Below are 18,966 nucleotides of genomic sequence, written 5' to 3' on the forward strand. Positions count from 1 at the left end.
CTTTCGCTACTGACACCCAGGAGCAGGAAGGGCCGTAACTTAACAAAGAAATTGGTGTAGCCGTAGAATGTGACTCCCACCGTGTACATAAATGGTTACGTTCCCGACAAAGGAAAACTTGCGACTAACTCCAGAACTGATCCATTCCCGGGGATGATTTCTTAGTTGTGCCAGACAGATGTCTGTCAGCAGGGAATATTTCTTTTGTTTATAATTTTAAAAAGAATAGTAAATGGATGTCAATTGTTTCCATACAGCTTTGTGACATTTTCTTTTGTTTTGATCTTAGGGGCCACATAGGAGTTTTTCACTCGTGACCACATGATAGAACAAATGATCCCACATGATTTCTTAGTTGTGTTTTCGACGTAAACTAGTCATCAGAGCAGCTAAGTTGGTAAAGATTCTCCTGATCATAGGTTCTTTAATAGATAGTCAAAGAGATGTCATCAAAAATGACTTTGTCCTCGGGAAATACAGACTCCCTGAGATAGCTGAATCCTCTCCAGTATAAACAATGACAACTTGTTACGCATTTTTTTTAAAAGAAAGAGTTTTATCAAATTAGAAAGATCTGCTGATAGAATGACTTACTACTAACAGTGAAAATAGGCAAAACATATTTAAAACTTTTTTTGCCAACAGTTTGGTTGGTCTACACCTTTTTTTTTTTTTTTTTTTTTTTACTTAACACCTACATACTGACTTCCTAAAGACCTATGCTTCACGGAACACACTTTGGGGGAACATATAGCCCTTCTTTGAATCATTATTATATCCTTTTTATTTCAATGAAATGTCTAAATCACAGGGAAAATAGGCTTTTGAAACATTGTGAAACACCATAGGGAATGATTTAAAAAATAATGGCCCATCTATTGAGCAATTTATCCTCTTAGATACTATTTTCCCTCCAATTATCAGCCTCGGCTGCCAAACCCTTCAGTTATATGCCCAGTTCCAGTGACAGGGAACACCTGGCATAGGGCACGGAGACTCAGTGGGAGTTAACATTCTCTAATGCTATGTCCACTTTGGTTTTGACCTGTCAGAGTTGGCCAATACAGGGGAGCCTTAAGACACAGTTGGCCTTTGAGAGATAAAACACTGAGGAGCAACAAAGATCTGAGCAGGGTAACAACTGCAGAGTTCTAGAACAAAGCCAGGCCTCTGATTTTAAAGCCATGTTAGCTATCACTTGGCTCTGCTAGGCCAGGCGAGCATATCTGATTGGTGACAGCAGGATCCCAGAACAGCTGTGGCCTAATGCAGAGAAGTGACACTCTGGCAATCAGCTGCAAATGCCATGTGGCCGCGGGTCCTTGAGATGCAAGCCCACGGACCGCGTGTCCAAGGAGAGGGGACCCCGTGGGTTCTCGTGCGTGGAGACAGGCCTTTGCAGAGCACGGCCCTTGGAGGCTCACGCTGCAGAGCTTTAGAGGCATGTGGCCTATAAGGACCCATGCTCCAGAGTTGGCTTCAAATGAAAGAGCCATTTCATCCCACGCCGGGAGTTGTGACAACCGCTTCGCAGGAATGATCAAATCGCAGCAACGGCATCCAAGTTCAGGAAACAATGAGCTGATATAAAACCCATGGGAAGCTTGAGACAAGCTAAAATGACAGTCTTACATCTCCACGTTTCTCCAGGACACCTTGTCTTCAATGTGGAGCCCTAGAGTCCTGATCGCCCCCATGGAAATGGGCGACACTTCGTCCTGCGTCGCCCACCTGGGCAGAGAGCGCGTTGTCCACCGCAGAACGTGCCAGCTCCTCCCGGGGCACACGGACCGCTCACGGCAACGTTGCCGCCACCAAGCCGCCCCACACGATCTCCGCTGTCCCCAAACCCGAAAATCATCCTCAGGGTCTTCCCGAGGGCCTGGGCCTTGAATTTCCTGAGCTAACGGTCACGGGGGGAGGACAATCAGCGGCGCCTGGATGTGCCAGCCCTCAGACACCCGGGTGCCACTCCAGTCCAGGCCTCGTGGGCCACAGAAGCCAGTGCCTTGGCCCTGGCCCTGACCGCACGGCCCCGGGTCCGAAAGCCCAGCAGGCCCTCATCTGCCCGCTGAACCCGGAGCATACCTGAGGCTGTAACCTGCTTCCCAAAGCACAGTCGGGCCCGTCCCTCTGGGCCAACGCCGAGTCCTGAGCCATCTCCCTTACAGCCCTTGGGTTGTGGGGCCCCGTGGCCGCCTTCCCTGCGAGCACCCCACCAGTGTGCTGGCTGTGGCCACAGCCCCCGACGGACCCAACAGATGTCTGCTAAAGGAATCGGCTGAAAAAAAACCCAAGCGAGTGAGTGTCATCAACTGTACACTTCTTGGGAGCACGACATCCACATGACAGATGAATCCCGATGATTCCGAAAATTATATTGAAACAAATACTTTCCCTGATGATAGGCCGTAATATGTAAATAACTGTTCATTGTCTACCGTGGGAATTAATTTGTGTTCAGTTAATAAGTAACTTCTCGATGTGCTATTATTCAAAAGTCAAAAATATTTGAGTGACCAAGCATGAGCTGGAAAGGTGCTTGGGGGCTTTTTTTTTTTTTTTTTTTTTTTTTTCCATCGGAGGGAATAGATTTGACCTGAATCATTCACATTCTTGCTGAGTCCCATTTTGACCAACTGTAAGCATTTTAAAGAGCAGCTGGTTATGTTTAGAGATGCCATCTGTAGCCACGAAAAAAGAGTCCTCCCTGATGAAGAGTTAATTGGTCTGGAAATGTTTCATAAACACAATCTTCGTTTCTTAGTATGGTGTGTTTTCTTTTCTTTTGTTTTGTTCTTCAGTCTATGAAGCATGGGTTTAAACTTAGACCCAGGATTCAAACTCCAGCTACTCTCTTCATGAAGTTGACTTCAGAAGAACTTCCCCAAACTCTACAAACCTTTATTTCCTCATCTGTTGAATGAATGTTCAAACGGTTGTAAAGATTCAATGCAGTCGGGCATGTGAAGTGCCTACTGTGGTGCTTTGCAGGAGCCAGGCCCTCTGTAAAGAGCATCTTTCGGGGCACCAGGGGGGCTCAGTGAATTGAGCGTCTGCCTTTGGCTCAGGGAGTGACCCCGGGGTCCTAGGATCGAGTCCCACATCGGGCTCCCTGCAGGGAGCTTGCTTCTCCCTCTGCCTGGGTCTCCGCCTCTCTCTCTCTCTCTCTCTCTCTCTCTCTCATAAATAAATAAAATCTTTTTTTCAAAAAGAGCATTTCTCTTCCTCCCTGCTAACTCACCAGAAGATTGGCGTCCCCCCAAAAGTTAGACCATAAATACAGTAAGTGCACCTTACCTCTTCTGTAGCCTGTGGACTGTCCTCCAACCATTCCCACAATTTTTAAGAGCAAAAAGCTCATAGATCACAATTTCTGCCATGGGGTATGCATGGATGCCAATAACATGTGACCACGCAGAGCCATTGCCCTGCAGTAGGACATGTCAACAAAATGGTTAAAAGCTTTTTAATGATTAGAACATTCTTCTACTGTTAACATATATTTGCCCATCAAGAAAATCCTAAAACATGACTATCAAATTGTGTTAGACTATCTTTTAACATGTAAAATCAATTTTACAATTACAGAAGACCCTTCCTCTAGCTTTTCCTAATATTAACATTTCACATGAATATGATACTTTATCAATACTTAGGAAATTAATATTGGTACAGTATATTTGCTTCGCGAAACACCTTTTATGGATTTCACTAGTCTTTCCAATAATTTTCTTTTTCTGTTCCGGGATCTCAAATGGCTTTTAGTTATCATGTTCTTTAGTCTTCTCAAATCTGTGGCGGTTTCACAATCTTCCCTTGGTTTTTGGGGGGCGGTTTTTTTTTATGACTTTGACACTTGGAGAATGCAGGTCGGTTATTTGGTAGGATGCCTCTCAGTTTGGAATCGTATGTCTTGTCTGATTAACTTTACACATTTGTGGCAGAAAATCTGCAGAAGTGATGTGTTTCTCTTGATCACTTAATGAGGACAAGTGCTGGCTGGGTTTCTCCACTGTGAAGTTACATTTTTCTCTGTGTAATAATATCTTAGGGTGGGTGACCTTTAGACTAATCCTAGAGTATTTTTAAAAGTCTGATTAACATGTATAAACATGTATAAACATATAAAACTGGGGCACCTGGGTGGCTCAGCAGTTGAGTGTCTGCCTTTGGCTCAGGGTGTGACCCTGGGGTCCTGGGATCGAGTCCCACGTGGGGCTCCCTGCAGGGAGCCTCCTTCTCCCTCTGCCTGTGTCTCTGCCTCTCTCTCTGTATCTCTCATGAATAAATAAATAAAATCTTAAAAAAAAACATATAAAACTACACATAGGGAGGGCTGTCCTGTCATAGAACAATTATTTTCATAGCTGTTAATATTTGCATTGTTAGGACATATTTATACCAAAAATTAATATTAACTTTTGATCTTACAGTGTCATGGTAGCTTGGATTTCAGTTTTGAATGCATCAACATTTCCTTCTAAGCATAATGTAGCCACATTTAGCATGCCTGGAGCTCAACTGTGGATGTACAAGATGCTGATTAGTGGGTGATTTTTAAAAACTATTAGCACTCAGGGGTTACTATCAAAGCCTCAAAAGACCTGGAATTTGTAATGTAAGACATGTAATGAGATCATTCGTTTGTAGCATGACACATGTCACTTGGTTTAAGTTTCATTTAAGGTTTAAAATTCTCTAATTCTGAGGATCCTTGAGCCTGTGCACCCACATGTGCGTGCATGCGTGCGGGTGGGTAGGTATGGGCATGTGTGTGTCATGCAGTCACCGGGATGAATGTGGGCAGGAAATGCCCGCCAGGTGCCCCAAACTAGGGTGACCGCATGTTGCATTAAAATACTCAGTTCTACTTGCGCCCCTCAGAAGATTCCCTACCAAAGCTACATTTTCAAGGATCACAGCCTCATGTGCTTTGAGTGGACCAGGGCCCCGCGGCACAGGCCGTGCTGAAGCACATCGGGAGTTCCACTCCCTACGAGGGGTCGGTACTTCCCGGGAGACCTGCTCACTACTTAATATGCGGGCGAACGCTTGCTATGCTTGGCGTCACCCTGATTGACAGGTAAACATCAATTAAAAGTTGTCTTTTAAAATATCTCCGTGGCCTCCTGCCTCTTTCCACTCACTGCTATTTCAGCTTCGGCCCACACATAATAGGTTTGCTCCTTTGGAATAGGAAAATGACCTTTTCTAGTTGTTGTTGATGTTGTTGTTTTGTCACTTCGCAAACCGATCCAGATGCTCCAAAGCATGAGAGGCCCCACGGTCGTGCATTCAGTTCCAATTCCACCCTCCTTTGTTCACAAATCAAAAAGAACTGAACTTTTTCAAATATCCAAACCTATAAATTCATTCTTTCTTTTCATTTGCATTCACATCTACCCTCTGGATTCCATCTGGGTCCAAAACCAAAAGTGCTGAAAGACCACAACAAAGGCTGCTTGCCTTGGAGTTCCCAGCTCACCGGAAGTGGGAAGCATCAGGGCCTTCACAGGCTCCAGCTCACTAGATTTCCAGACCCAACTCCACAAACCCAGACGTTCATATGCACGTCTAAGCTGAGAATACAGGGTGCCTTTCAGAATGGAACTCCAGCAAGCGGGTTCATGCCGGCCCCATCCTGGTTAACTTGAGAGGCCATCTAGGTTAAAAAAGAGAAAATTGCCTATTAGTTCAGGGATTTGGAATGCATGAGAAATATATAGAAGTATTCCAAATATTGATGCAATATTAATAAATTTAATTGAGTGGAACTAATTCATCTGTTTATAATTTGTTTCAATTTCCCCTTTTCCTGAGTTCATTGGGGACCATCTTAATATTTGCAGGTAGTTATAATATACGGCCACTTTTCAGCTGATGTTTAAGGAAAGAAACACACAATTGTGTTATCCTATCGATGGCTCATCACTACGTGGGTCCTACTCTGTTCTGCGTCAGAACTCCAAACTCTAAGCACAAATCACAAGTCAAGCAGCATTCACAGTTGGGCTACCCAACGCCGAGCTCCATTATTCCTTAAAAACCATTAAAATCAAAAACTTATTTATAAACTCTCACTAGAACAGAAATATCAAGCATTGAAAAGTATCAACCTTCAAAGCAGTGTTGTTAGGGTTCCCTTCTCCACGGGGTAGAAGGACTTGGCAGGCTTCTCGTTTTCATTAAAACTCAAAGTGAGGCAACTGTGTAGGTGAAGCCTACTCACTGCACACGTTTTATCAGAACAGTGCAAAGTCAAAGTGTCTCCTGCTCCTCGGTAAAATGCCTAATTTCTTACTGTTTCTTACAAGGGCATCTACTTAGTAAAAACTTTTGTAAGTTTTACAGAAGGAGCTGAGAGACTATCTGATAAGAATTTTTTTAAAAAACTTTATTTATTCATGAGAGACCCAGAGAGAGAGGCAGCGACACAGGCAGAGGGAGAAGCAGGCTCCATGCAGGGAGCCCAATGCAGGCGGGACTCGATCCCAGGACCCCCGGGTCGTGACCTGAGCCGAAGGCAGATGCTCCACCGCTGAGCCCCGCAGCGGCCCCCATCCTTAATCCTCTAATAGAGCCACTGTTCAGTGTTTCTCATGCGTCGTTTCAACAATTATGTAGGCACAGTTGAGGACATGTGATATTTGGCATTTTATTTTACTTAAATAAGATCCTGGAATACATAATGTCCTGCAACTTGCTTTATTGCTCTTAATCATGTATCTTATATATCTCTCCATATGTTTACTCTGCATCCTTCTTTTCTAAGAATCAAAAGGCATTCCATTAAATGGATGTTATTTAACCAGTTCCCTGTTGACGGACACTTGAGTTGTGTCAAGTTTTCCATTATTATACAAAGCACTCCAGTAAATTTCCTTGCAGACTATATAAAGTATTATCTGTAGGATAAAGTCTTTGGAGTATAATTATATTCAGAAGATATTTCCAAAATGCCTTCCCTAAAGGATATAAATCTCCTTTCATATGAATGTATATGCGTTACACTTTTTTCTTAATGAAAAAGTTCAGTTTTAGGATCACTGTGGTATGTAAAGGATGGTTTCAGATGGATTATGCCATAATTATTTATTGCTACTGTATACCTCAGCTAATTTCCTACGAATGTTCATTGGGTGTCTACTAATGTGAATTGCATAATAGCTACTCAGTGTTTTATGGCTTGCGGACTACAATACAAGGAAAGCAGTTGTTAAGTTCAGAGACAATGTGAAGACAAAAAATAATTCATTCCTTTTGGAACAAGATAGTGAAATTAGCTCCTCTGGAGCTTCATTTCCTTCTTTTTTTTTTTTTTTTAAACCGAAATACAACTGATGTAGAGCATCTTATTAGTTTCATGTGTACAACACAGTGATCCAGTATTTTTGTATGTTACAAATGATAAGTCTGGTTACTGTCTGTCATCTTATGAAGTTATTACATACCATCTACGATATTCCCCAAGCGCACATTTCATCTTCCTGACGTTTATTTTCTAACTGAAAATTTATACTTCTTAATCCCCTTTACCTATTTTGTCTGCCTCCCAGTAATTTGTTTCGTCTATCATCGATCTATTTCTGCTTTATTTCATTTGTTCATTTGTTTTGGTTTTCAGATTCCACAAGTAAGTGAAGTCACATAGTATTTGTCTTTCTCTGATTGACTTACTTCACTTAGTGTAATATGCTCTAGGTCCAAGCACGTAATGCAAACGGCCAGAACTCATTCTTCTTAATGGGCGAGTAATAGTCCATTGTATGAATCTACCACTCTTTTATCCATCCTTCTGTCAAGGGACACTTAGGTTTCTTTCATATCTTGGCTGTTGTAGGTAATACCTCAATGAACATAGGGGTGCATGTATCTTTTTGGATTGACGTTTTCATTTTCTTTGGACAAATGCCCAGAAGTGGAACTACTGGATTGTATTGTAGTTCTATTTTTTATGTTTTGGGGGAAAATGCCATACTGTTTCCCATAGTGGCTGCACCAATTTGCATTTCCACCAACAGCGCACAAGGGTTCCCTCTTCTCCACATCCTCATCAACACTTGTTATTTTTTGTCTTTTTGATAATGGCCAATCTGACAAGTGTGTGGGGGATATTTTACTGTAGTTTTCATCAATGGTTAGCAATTTTGAGCATCTTTCCATGTACCTTTCGGCCATCTCTATGTCTTCTTTGGAAAAATGTCCACTCGAGTCCTCTGCCCATTTTTTAAATCTGGTTATTTGGAGTTTTTGACATTTAGCCGTGTAGGTTCTTCGTAGATTTTGGATATTAGCTCCTTACTGGTTATATGATTTGCAGACATCTTTTCCCATTCAGTAGGTTGCCTTTTTGTTTTGTTAATGGTTTTCTTCCCTGTGCAAAAGCGTCTTAGTTTGACGTAATCCCTTCTGTTTATTTTAGCTTTTGTTGCCCTTGCCTGAGGAGACTGATCCAAAAAAAATATTGCTAAGACCAGTGTCATAGAGTTTTTAACCTATGTTTTCTTCTAAGAGTTTTGTGGTTTCACATATTATATTCAAGTCTTTAATTCAATTTGAATTTATTTTTATAGGTGGTATAAGATAGTTCTCCAGTTTTATTCTTTTGCACGTTATCTGTCCAGTTTTCCCAGCACCATCTGTTGAAGAGACTGTCTTTTCCCCATTGTACATTTTGCTTCCTACATCATAGATTAATTGACCATATATGCATGAGGTTTTGGGAGGCTCTCTGTTCTATTCTACTGATCTATGTGTTTGTTTTTGTGCCAGTACCATACTGTTTTGATTAAGAGAGCTTTGCAGCATAGTTCAAAATCAGGAAGCTCCAGCTTTGTTCTTCCTTCTCAAAATTGCTTTGGCCATTTGGAAGGTTTTTTGTGGTTCCACCCAAATGTTAGGATCCTTAGGAACTTCATTTCTTGTAGGAAAGAACAGTCTTGATATGGAAGGGGACTCTGCCTCCCTAGGACTGTGCCAGGATTGTCAAGTTTGAGAGTCACCACTGAGTTCCAGGAAATAGGAGCAGACCAGGGAAAGAGGAAGAAATGGGTGCCTCCGAAGGAGTGGTGCCACAGGGAGTGAATGTATAGTTTTAAAATTAGATGGGCATTTTTCATTACTTAGTAGGAGAGGGAGACAATCATTTCATCTTAAAGGAATGATTCCATGGAGCCAGAAAAGCAAGTAAGATGTAAAGATTCCAACCAGATCAAATAGTCCATGGCTCTAAAACTATGGCAATATCTTACTAAAAATGAGAAATACTACTAATTCCTTTATGGCTAAACACCCCCTTTTTTTAAGAATTAAAAAGGCTTGCAGAAAAACTGGTAACAAGAAATAGTGATCATGAATTCATGGGTAGGACAGGGGGCAAAACCAAGGACTCCTTAATATTCTTCTGCTAGTCATTGCAACACTTCATGAAAACTTAGTCAATCTTTAAAATTACATACTAAACATACACACTCTACACATGTTTAAACAAGGAAATCCCTGCTAATTAGCTTCCTGCAGTCTAGTGAGAGCTATGGCTATCCAGTCCGGAATCTGTGAAGTCTGCAGCAAAATGATGTGCTCTAAATGTGGAGCTTTCTGGGGTTAATGCCATTTTAAGCAACTCTGCTAAATACTACCTTTTTTTGTGTATCTAGACTCTGAGGCTCCAAAAGATGACACGTAAGGCCAAAAGAGCTGTCATTCGTCTTCTTAAATATGCCTGAACCTGAACAAATTACTAATTACCCCAGTGAAGAAAGAAGTGAGAGAGGCTAATGAATTTTTTTTTCTGTCAAGGTAGTTTAAATTTTGTTATTAGTAGGTTAATTACTTTTCATACCGAAGGCAGTATTCAAAAAGATCCACATGGCCTGCGAAGAGCAGGTTTCACAGACTCTTAGAGGAAAAGAGAAGTTTGGCTGCATATTCTTTTTTCCATAGTGGTGTGACCAAGTGTGGGTTTGTTTCTCTTCCATAGCAAGGAGCGCAGAGGTAGACAACCCAAAGTTAGCACCGCGTTTCTGCAGCATCATCTATGCCCTGGGCTCTTTCAGACTTCTACGCACGGTTGACTCATGGTCATGACACGGCTGCTCCTCCTTCTAAGAGGAATTGAGAAACAGAGTGACAAAAAAAAAAAAAAAAAAAAAAAAAAAACACATCAAGGAGGCTAAGCTTACATCAGAGAAGCAAAACTTTTCTAGAAATCCATTGCCAGCTTCCACTTTTTTTTTTTTTTGCTAGAATAGAGTTGCATGGCTATGTCTGGCTAAAAGGAGAGTGGGAAATAGAGTTCCTTCTTCATATTTTTTTAAAGATTTATTTATTTATGATAGACATAGAGATAGAGAGAGGCAGAGACAGGCTCCATGCCGGGAGCCCAACGTGGGACTCGATCCCGGGACTCCAGGATCGTGCCCTGGGCCAAAGGCAGGCGCTAAACCGCTGAGCCACCCAGGGATCCCCTCCTTCTTCTTATTTAAAATGCTAGATATATTGCTGCCTGCAAGAAAACAAAGAAGAAAGAAAGGAGAACGGATGTGGTGTAGGCACCTAACATTGTCTGCCGCCATGCCTAAGAGATCATCTAATGCATGTTCCCCCTCTTTTCTCTCCACCTTTCATCATTATATATTGAGAAAACTAGATCAGTGACTCGCTCAAACTCATACAACCAGTTCGCGGCAAAGCCGGAATTAAAATTGGTAAGTGTGACTCCTGACCCAGTGGTGCTTTCAGGATAGGCCACTACCCTCCTCTCTAATACGCTGCCCGGAGCCAGCAGCCAGCCCGAGGACGCCCTTACCCTCCCGGCGCCGGCAGCCGGCGTCCAGGCTCGGGTCTGCACGGAGCCATCTGCGGGTTCGTTCAACCCTAAGAGCAACGTCGTTTGGCTGCAGCTGGGAAATGAATAACGTCCGCTTCGGCGGGCTGCTTTGGTTTTCCAAAATAGCCAAGAGTTTAACTTAAAGAGTCAAGATTTATGAACTGCAAACAAAGATTAGCTGCTAAGGAGAATTTCAAAAGGAAACACAGAACACGATAGAAGATTCTTTGACCTAAACTACAGAAAGGAGGCTGCGACTGAATTTCCTTTACCTTGAAGTCCGTGCTCCCTGTCCCACCCTGCTGGCTTTCCTTTGCAATCTCGCCTGGACTCCTGTCCTGCGTCCGATTTGCTGCCATTTAGTTAGAACCAACAGGCCCGACCTGCCACCTGTCACAGAACAGCAGCCCCTGGGAGCCTCCACCTGAGGCAGAAATAGCACCACTCCGGGAACGCTTCAAGCACCAAGTCCGGCGAGAGTTCCAAGTGGCAGCAGTGGTCACCGGGTGCGACTCCCACTCCGCCTTCCCGTGACCTGCAGACGTTCAGCCTATCGTCCTTGGCTCGTCCGTGAGGCCCCAGTGCTCCGAGAGGGCAACACTGAACACTTCGGAAGAGTTCTACCCGCTCTACTGCCAGCCATTTGTTTCAGAAGCTTCAAAGTCAAAAATAAATAAATAAAATAAAATAAAATAAAATAAAATAAAATAAGCTTCGAAGTCAGATCAGAACACGCTTCTGTAATATTAAGCGATTTTTTTCTAAGCCGCACCTAAGAGGATAATTAGAACAAATGAGATGGAGGATTCAGCGGGAGCCGAGGAAGGCGCTCCTGGCAAGGAGCTGGACTGTGCCCCCGGACAGGCCGCAGACGCGCACTTCCAGCAAGAACTTTGCACACTCCAGGCATGAATACTTTTCCATTTTGAAGATGTGTTTAAAAAAAAATGCTTAGAATCACATTATAAATTAATCATTCTTCCTCTGAGTAAGAGTTTGTAGTAGATAAGCTTGGACGTGGCATCTCCAGAAAGGCCCATGATTTCAATCATTATAATGTACATTGTCAGCATATGAGTTCCTCAAAAGTGACTTTCTTTATACTTAAGATGTCAGATAAATCCTTTTCCTGCCTTATCTAATGGCCTTTGACATGCAATTTCTTCTCCTCAGAACTCTCCTGCCCTGTTTTTCTCATTATTCAGTTCAGATGTTGCTACCTCAGAGGATTCCTGGGGGGCTCAGCGGTTTAGCGCCGCCTTCGGCCCAGGGCGTGATCCTGGAGTCCCGGGATCGAGTCCCACGTTGGGCTCCCTGCAGGGAGCCTGCTTCTTCTGCCTGGTTCTCTGCCTCTCTCTGTGTGTCTCTCATGAATAAATAATATTTCTTTGTGTCTTCTTCAATTTCTTTCAGAACCGTTCTATATTTTTTAGGGTATAGATCCTTTACCTCTTTGGTTAGGTTTATTCCTAGGTATCTTATGCTTTTGGGTGCAATTGTACATGGGATTGACCCCTTAATTTCTCTTTCTTCAGTCTCATTGTTAGTGTATAGAAATGCCACTTACTTCTGGGCATTGATTTTGTATCCTGCCACGCTGCCGAATTGCTGTGTGAGTTCTTGCAATCTTGGGGTGGAGGTGGGTGGGGGGTGGCGGTGACTGGGTGACGGGCACTGAGGGGGGCACTTGACGGGATGAGCACTGGGTGTTATTCTATATGTTGGCAAATTGAACACCAATAAAAAATAAATTTATAAAAAATAAGTAAATAAATAAAAATATTAAAAAGAAAAAAAAGATGTTGCTACCTCAGAAAAGGTCCTGGGACTAACGTAGCTGAGAGAGCCCACATGCACTCATCAGTGATTGGGTTGGGGGGCCAGCGGACAAGCCATCAGGCGTACAGAACGGGCCATTCCTCTCCTTGACTGATGCATGTCAACCACGTGTAGGGCTTTAACCGAGTAGCTAGGACTCTGTCAGCTGTGGTTGGACTCTCTCCAGGTGAATATGAGGATATGACCTTGCAGACCTGTGCGCACACACGCCAGAGAGACCCCAAACAAACAATAATTTTCAGGCAAAGGTTTATCTAAATCTAGAGTTTTTGAAATGTTTCAACGTTATTTGCATGAATGAATGAATCTATCATCACCATCTCTCTGCATCTCCGTGTGTCGGTTTATACACTCCACAAGATATCTTTCTATTAATACGTTGAGCACAATGTCTCAGTCTGAAGTACCTGAATTTAGGTGACTTGGCGGCATGTTCATGGTGTGTTTCATATGACATATGTTGTTCTGTAACAAAGCACTGCTTTAGGTTTTTGTCTTTCTCGTGTGTCTTGGAAATCTCTCCATGTTGCTCTGCTTAGATTTATCCTGTACGTTATATGAGGGTTTTTTCTCCCTAATGTTTGATATAAACATTTTTTTTTTTGTAATCTCGTAGATGCTTTGTGTATTTTTTTTTCTGGCCTTAAAAAAGGTCCAGCCTGCACCAAAAATTAAATGTATAGACAGCTATCACACACACACCATTCACAGATGTTTATTCAGACTAAAACTCCTCCTTAACTTTGTGTTATTTTAATTGCTTTTTTATAATGAACACTAATGCAAATCACATTCCTGAGCTTTTTTTTTTAAGATTTTATTTATTTATTCATGATAGACATAGAGAGAGAGAGAGAGAGAGAGAGAGAGAGAGAGGCAGAGACACAGGCAGAGGGAGAAGCAGGCTCCATGCAGGGAGCCCGATGTGGGACTCGATCCCGGGACTCCAGGATCGAGCCCTGGGCCAAAGGCAGGTGCCAAACCACTGAGCCACCCTGGGATCCCCTACATTCCTGATCTTTAATCAGTATTCTAAATTCCAGTTCCAGTTATGAATTTAAAAATGGAAATATGTATACTGAATCGGTATTTCGTGAAGTCTGTGCATGACCCTCCTTCCTTTTGTTCCTTAATATCCTGGACCTTCTCATCTGAGATGTGGAAATCTGAGTTGGGTGTGAGAATGTATGAGAGGGTGAGGGAAGGTGACGAGAAATTGCTCATTAGAGACAGAGTCACAAAGCAAAGAGGAGGTCAAACCAATTATTTTTCTCCATTACTGAGAATTTATGATATGAAATGGGAAAGAATTACGTCTAAACTTTTATGCATTCAATAAATATTTGCCTATTGTATGTTAGGGACTGGGGATATGTGCGAGTGAAATAATTCTTTGCTCTCAGGGAGTATTCAGTCTAATGGAAAAGACATAAATAACAAATTATCACCTAATGGTGAAGGGTATGGAGGAAACCAGCGGGGATGGCGCGGACAGGAGTGGGGATACACAATGATGCCAGCGTTTCAAGAAGGCCTTGCTGAGGCCTGAAACACAAAAGATGCACAAAATGAGAGGGAAAGCATTCCTGACGGGGATAACAGCGTTTTTACCCGCCCTAGATTGTGATAGCTGAGGGACCTGGGTGAGAAGGGAGGGAGTGGAATCAGGTGAGGTAGGATGGAGGGACACAGGCCAGGTACGGGGGCCAATACCTTGTAAGAACAAGCTAGAAGATCACTCTGGGGTGTGCCCACATGTCCAATTGTAATGGTTTACCGCTGAGACGTCTATGATGTGCGTCAACTTTACCGCCATCAGAAGACAGGACAGGGATGCTTGAGAGAGAGAAGAGGGGGGCTTAGTGCAAATAAGGGTGCTCTGACCTGCTCGAGCAGAGGAGACAGAGAGGAGAGATCTCAGAAAGCCAAACCACCGTTCTCACTGCACACGTCAGCTAGAGAAGGCATCGCTCACTGCGGAACAGGCCTCTAGAATGATATTCCCGGCAGTGGGAGGTTACCCCCTTTTGTAAATATATAAACATGCTTTGACTAAAATATATGTATTTGATTCCATTTATGGCATATCATGGGTCTTTAATAAATGTGCATTGAAATGAGATTCATCTGTTAACATCCTTCTCAAAGATTTCCTTTTTTTTTTCACATCAGTGGGTTTTTGCACTCGATGGATTGTCTTACAGTCTATTTTTAATGAACCAACAACCCACAGGTGTATTTTTTAAGATAAAACTTGCACCCATTTCTTTAAAAATTGGTAGAGAAATCATATCAGTGCAATAATGAATATCAATGCCAAAATAAAGATTAAATTGTCATTAGAATTTATATTCATCTCTCAATGCAAGTAGCTACTTCTAACACAAACAACTATTGACAAGTCCCTAAAAGGCACCACAATCGGTCCCTTTTATCTGCAAAGGTTATTTGGCACACACACAAAAAAACTTATTTTTTAGATTTTATTACTATAGGTCAGGTTAATTACAGCTAATTTCTACCATTTTAATGCAGGACTGTGGTTTGCTGATTCACCCAGAGGAAAGCTGTGGGTTACAGCCTATTTCTTCGGACTACATTGAAGCCATTTCACGGCCCGAACTGAAGATCTGTCCATCTGGGGACACAACAGGTGACTATTATATTAGATATGACTTCTGTGAAAAAAAACTTTCAATGTAGATAAGTGTACGCTTAAACTATCCTTATATAAGAAAAAAATCAAGGTACCACATGACTTTTTTCATTTGCATAAACTGTAACACCTATGATTAATCTGAATGCAGTGTTTTAATATGTGAAATACTTTGATTCATCAAATTCTCTTTTCTTCACCGTCTGTTCTTTGCCTAGTTAATCCATATTCATCTATAGATATCAGCCAGAAAAGTCACTTGTACCAGAAAGCCTTTCTTGAACCCCCGATCTGTTTCCTTATGGTATATTTTCATAACACCCTGTGCTCGTCTTTCATGATCGTTTCCACAACCATTTAAATGTTAAATATATAACTAATTCTTTGATGTCAGTCTTCCCAAGTTGTCCGCTGGGTGAGGACAGGGAATCAGACTTGTTCACAGTTAGCACTATAATTTCCACAGAGTAGGTACAAAATAAATATCTGTTGAGTGTGTGGACCAAAGAACTGCTTAAGGAAATAAGTCTAGTTTAAATCATTTCTCTAAAAAAAAATAAATAAATAAAAATAAAATTAAATTAAAAAAAAAACAAATCATTTCTCTAATTACAAAAAAAAAAATCTTTGAGAATGCTCACTATGTCTCCCACATATTGAGCATTAAGAGAGGCAGGAGAATCCTGACGTCGCATTGCAATTACAGTGTTGAATCCCACCTCATCCCAGAGCAGACCTGGAAGGAGACACCTCGATGCCACCGTCCACATTCCCTGTTTCTCTCCTTCCCCAGGGCTCTTCTTTCTGGGGAGGCCCTTGGGGTCAGGCTAAAGCTACGACTAAAAATACCTCCAAAGAGATAAGAGGAGCAAGGAGCACCTTCTCTGAGATTCCTGGTCGGCCCTCTGGCCTTATGACCCCGCATCTCCCTTCATCTAAAGAGCCTAAGAAAACACTCAGGAGCTTTTCTACCCTCGCCGTGAACTTCACACCACAACTTGAGTGGGAAATGAGTTTCACAAATGAGCGGTACAAATTGCGATTTGGCATGCCCAGTTAGCCAACGTGGGCATGTCCCTGTTCTCGAACATGTGTTCTAAATAATAAATTACGGTCCGTGCACAGGGAGGGATTTACCCATGATGGCACGTCAGGTGGTATGGTTTACAAGTCTCAGCTAAGTGAGATATATACTCTCACATACAAAGGAGACACCGATGTGTCTGGTTAAGGATTTTTTTTTTTAATCAGATGACATTTTATGAGAATCGTAAAACAAAGTAATTCCGTTCCTCCTACTGAACCAAAGTCAAAAGTTCTTCAACAAAAAGTTGAAGATACGATACTGAGCTTCCTCAGGAAGTGGCATCTTTTCCTGTTCATTAAATTTGCTGTAAGTTACGCCGGGCCCTGACATGAGGCTACCTCGGTGCCTGGTCCTTCCAGGAGAGGCTGTCTTCGAGCAGGGACCTGCTGGCAACTTGCGTAGCCAGGCTCCTTTAGGGAAGACCCCAAAAGTGACTCCCCATGCAAGACCAGGTCCCTTCGCCTGACAATACCAGGCCCCTAAATTCGACCTCCCCTCTCTTCCAGCTCCTCCTAGCCTCCTCCCTATTCCCTTCATGCCCATCAGGCTGCTGCAGGCTCCGCATTGTCCATGCTGTCGCCTGCTCCTAAAACGTCCTCTTCCCGTCTTAGCCCATTCTCCTGATGCTCTATTTTTCTCTCCAGGAAGCCCCTCCTTACCATCCGCCCACTCCCACCCCCTCAGATTGGCTTCTCTGCCGTGACCCCAGAATACTTTGGGTACGTGTCTACAGTAGCATCTGCCTCATTGTTTCAAATGTTTATATGTTTCTCTCTCTTTCACTAATCAGTGGTCTTCAGAGTGGAACGATGATCGGAGCAAGGGGTGGGGGTGCCATGGGACAGTCCACAGGATGAAGCCAGTAGACTAAAATATAAACATTTAGTTTGATCTGATCCTTCTTATTTTTGTTTTATAATGACCATAACTCACAGATACAGGAGGACAGGCGCCTACATTACAGCGTGCGTGTGTTAACACACCAAAGTGCATGACTACTACTACTCATGACTGCCCGAGGTCGTAAGTTTCTCCAGAGCAGAGAATGTTCCTTATTTTAAAATGGTCGTTGAACTAAAACCAAGGTCCAAGTCCTCCCCCTTTCCGCAGAAGACTGTGAGCGGTCAGGGCACGGTTGGCCAGGGCTATGTGCTCCACCCTTATGGTCCCAAAGACCTCAAGATTCAAAACAAAGGAGTGAGGTCAGGAATAGCAGTTTACAAGAATGGATTTTTTTTTTTTTTTTTTTTTTTTTTTTGCTGCCAGAGATTTCCTTCCTTGATGTAGGACTCCCTCCTGCTGAAAGAGGTTGTCACGGTGGACACCACTGGAAGGAAATTTATTTAGGCACTCCAGCTCCAGTGTGCACGGCCATAGATCTGTTCCAAAATCTTATTTTCACAGCACATTACAGTTATTTAGCAAACTGTATCCTTTTTTTTTTCACCTTGCCAATGAAATGATGGTCTATGTGTCTTTTCAATAACACTAGCTAATATAATTTTGAGTGCCTGGGTTTTTTTTTTTTAATTTTAAAGTTGATTTTTAGCCTTTAGAAAATAATTTAACTACAAGATACAGCCAAAGAATAAGATCTCTTGCTTAAGAAAGAAAAAAATATTCTTTTCATCTGAAGAAGAAGTTTATACAGTGATTTTTGAATGAGAATTACCTTAAAGGAAAATAGCTCCAAATGCATTTTATGACATGTAAACAAAAGATATTACCATCTTCTGTTTGTAGCAAGGAAATATGACAACTTATACCTTAATATCTCTAGTGTTGAAAATATGTTTTTTTTTTTTCTTAAGTGAAAACTGCCTTTTTATGTTACGACATTATGGAGTCAGGAATCAGGGCTATCTATATGATCTTACATCTCACCGTGGCCCTAAGTCACAAAGTTGAATTTCTTCTCTCCGTCATGGCAGCCAATCTGATCCACTTAAATGGCTGAGCTCTAAGCTCGCATTAAGTATAAAGCTTTAATTATAAACCAAATAACTCCTCCCAAAAGCCATTTTTATTCCTCAGGATGCCATTCCCTAAAACACATGTCATACCCTATTTCAGAAATCACAGCTTTGATTCATTCAATGTTTAAATATATAACGTAGAATTTATGTCCCTCTTTTTGACAATTTTAGTTAAGAGCTGGTATCATTTAAAATGTCAAGAAACTCCAGTCCTGCAGATGTTATACAGATGTCTATTTCAAGCAGTATTACTAAATCACAGTAAAGGGGAGGGGGGGGCATTTTTAACCAATACGAAAATGCAAAGAGTTACGACTGTATAAATACATAGTAGTATGAACCATTGGGGCCAAGCTTTCAGAGGCCCAATCAGGAGTCCTTTTGATGTGCAGGAGATTTTATGCCTGCAAACTAATTGTACCCATATTTGGATTTTTGTGCACGCAATTGGCCACTTGTTTCTTCAGCCTTAGAAGCGAATGGCCAAAGAAGGCCCCAGTGTGTGCAATGTTAGCTGTCAGCAAGGTTAGAGGCGGAGAGAGCGTCTGGGGGAGAGGATGATGTGTTCTGAAATACT

At 42.2% G+C, this 18,966-nt stretch overlaps 1 protein-coding gene across 1 annotated transcript in view; it reads left to right on the forward strand.

Moving 5' to 3' along the window:
* The window catches only part of CPED1 (cadherin like and PC-esterase domain containing 1), a 261,375-nt gene that overhangs the window by 203,421 nt on the left and 38,988 nt on the right, over nucleotides 1-18,966 (forward strand). The window contains exon 16 of the mRNA XM_038557483.1: nucleotides 15,206-15,323. Coding sequence (XP_038413411.1) covers nucleotides 15,206-15,323 — 118 coding nt within the window. The remainder of the gene's footprint in view (nucleotides 1-15,205; nucleotides 15,324-18,966) is intronic.

The sequence above is a fragment of the Canis lupus genome, chromosome 14 (genome assembly GCF_011100685.1).
Source record: "Canis lupus familiaris isolate Mischka breed German Shepherd chromosome 14, alternate assembly UU_Cfam_GSD_1.0, whole genome shotgun sequence".
Taxonomy (NCBI): Eukaryota; Metazoa; Chordata; class Mammalia; order Carnivora; family Canidae; genus Canis; species Canis lupus.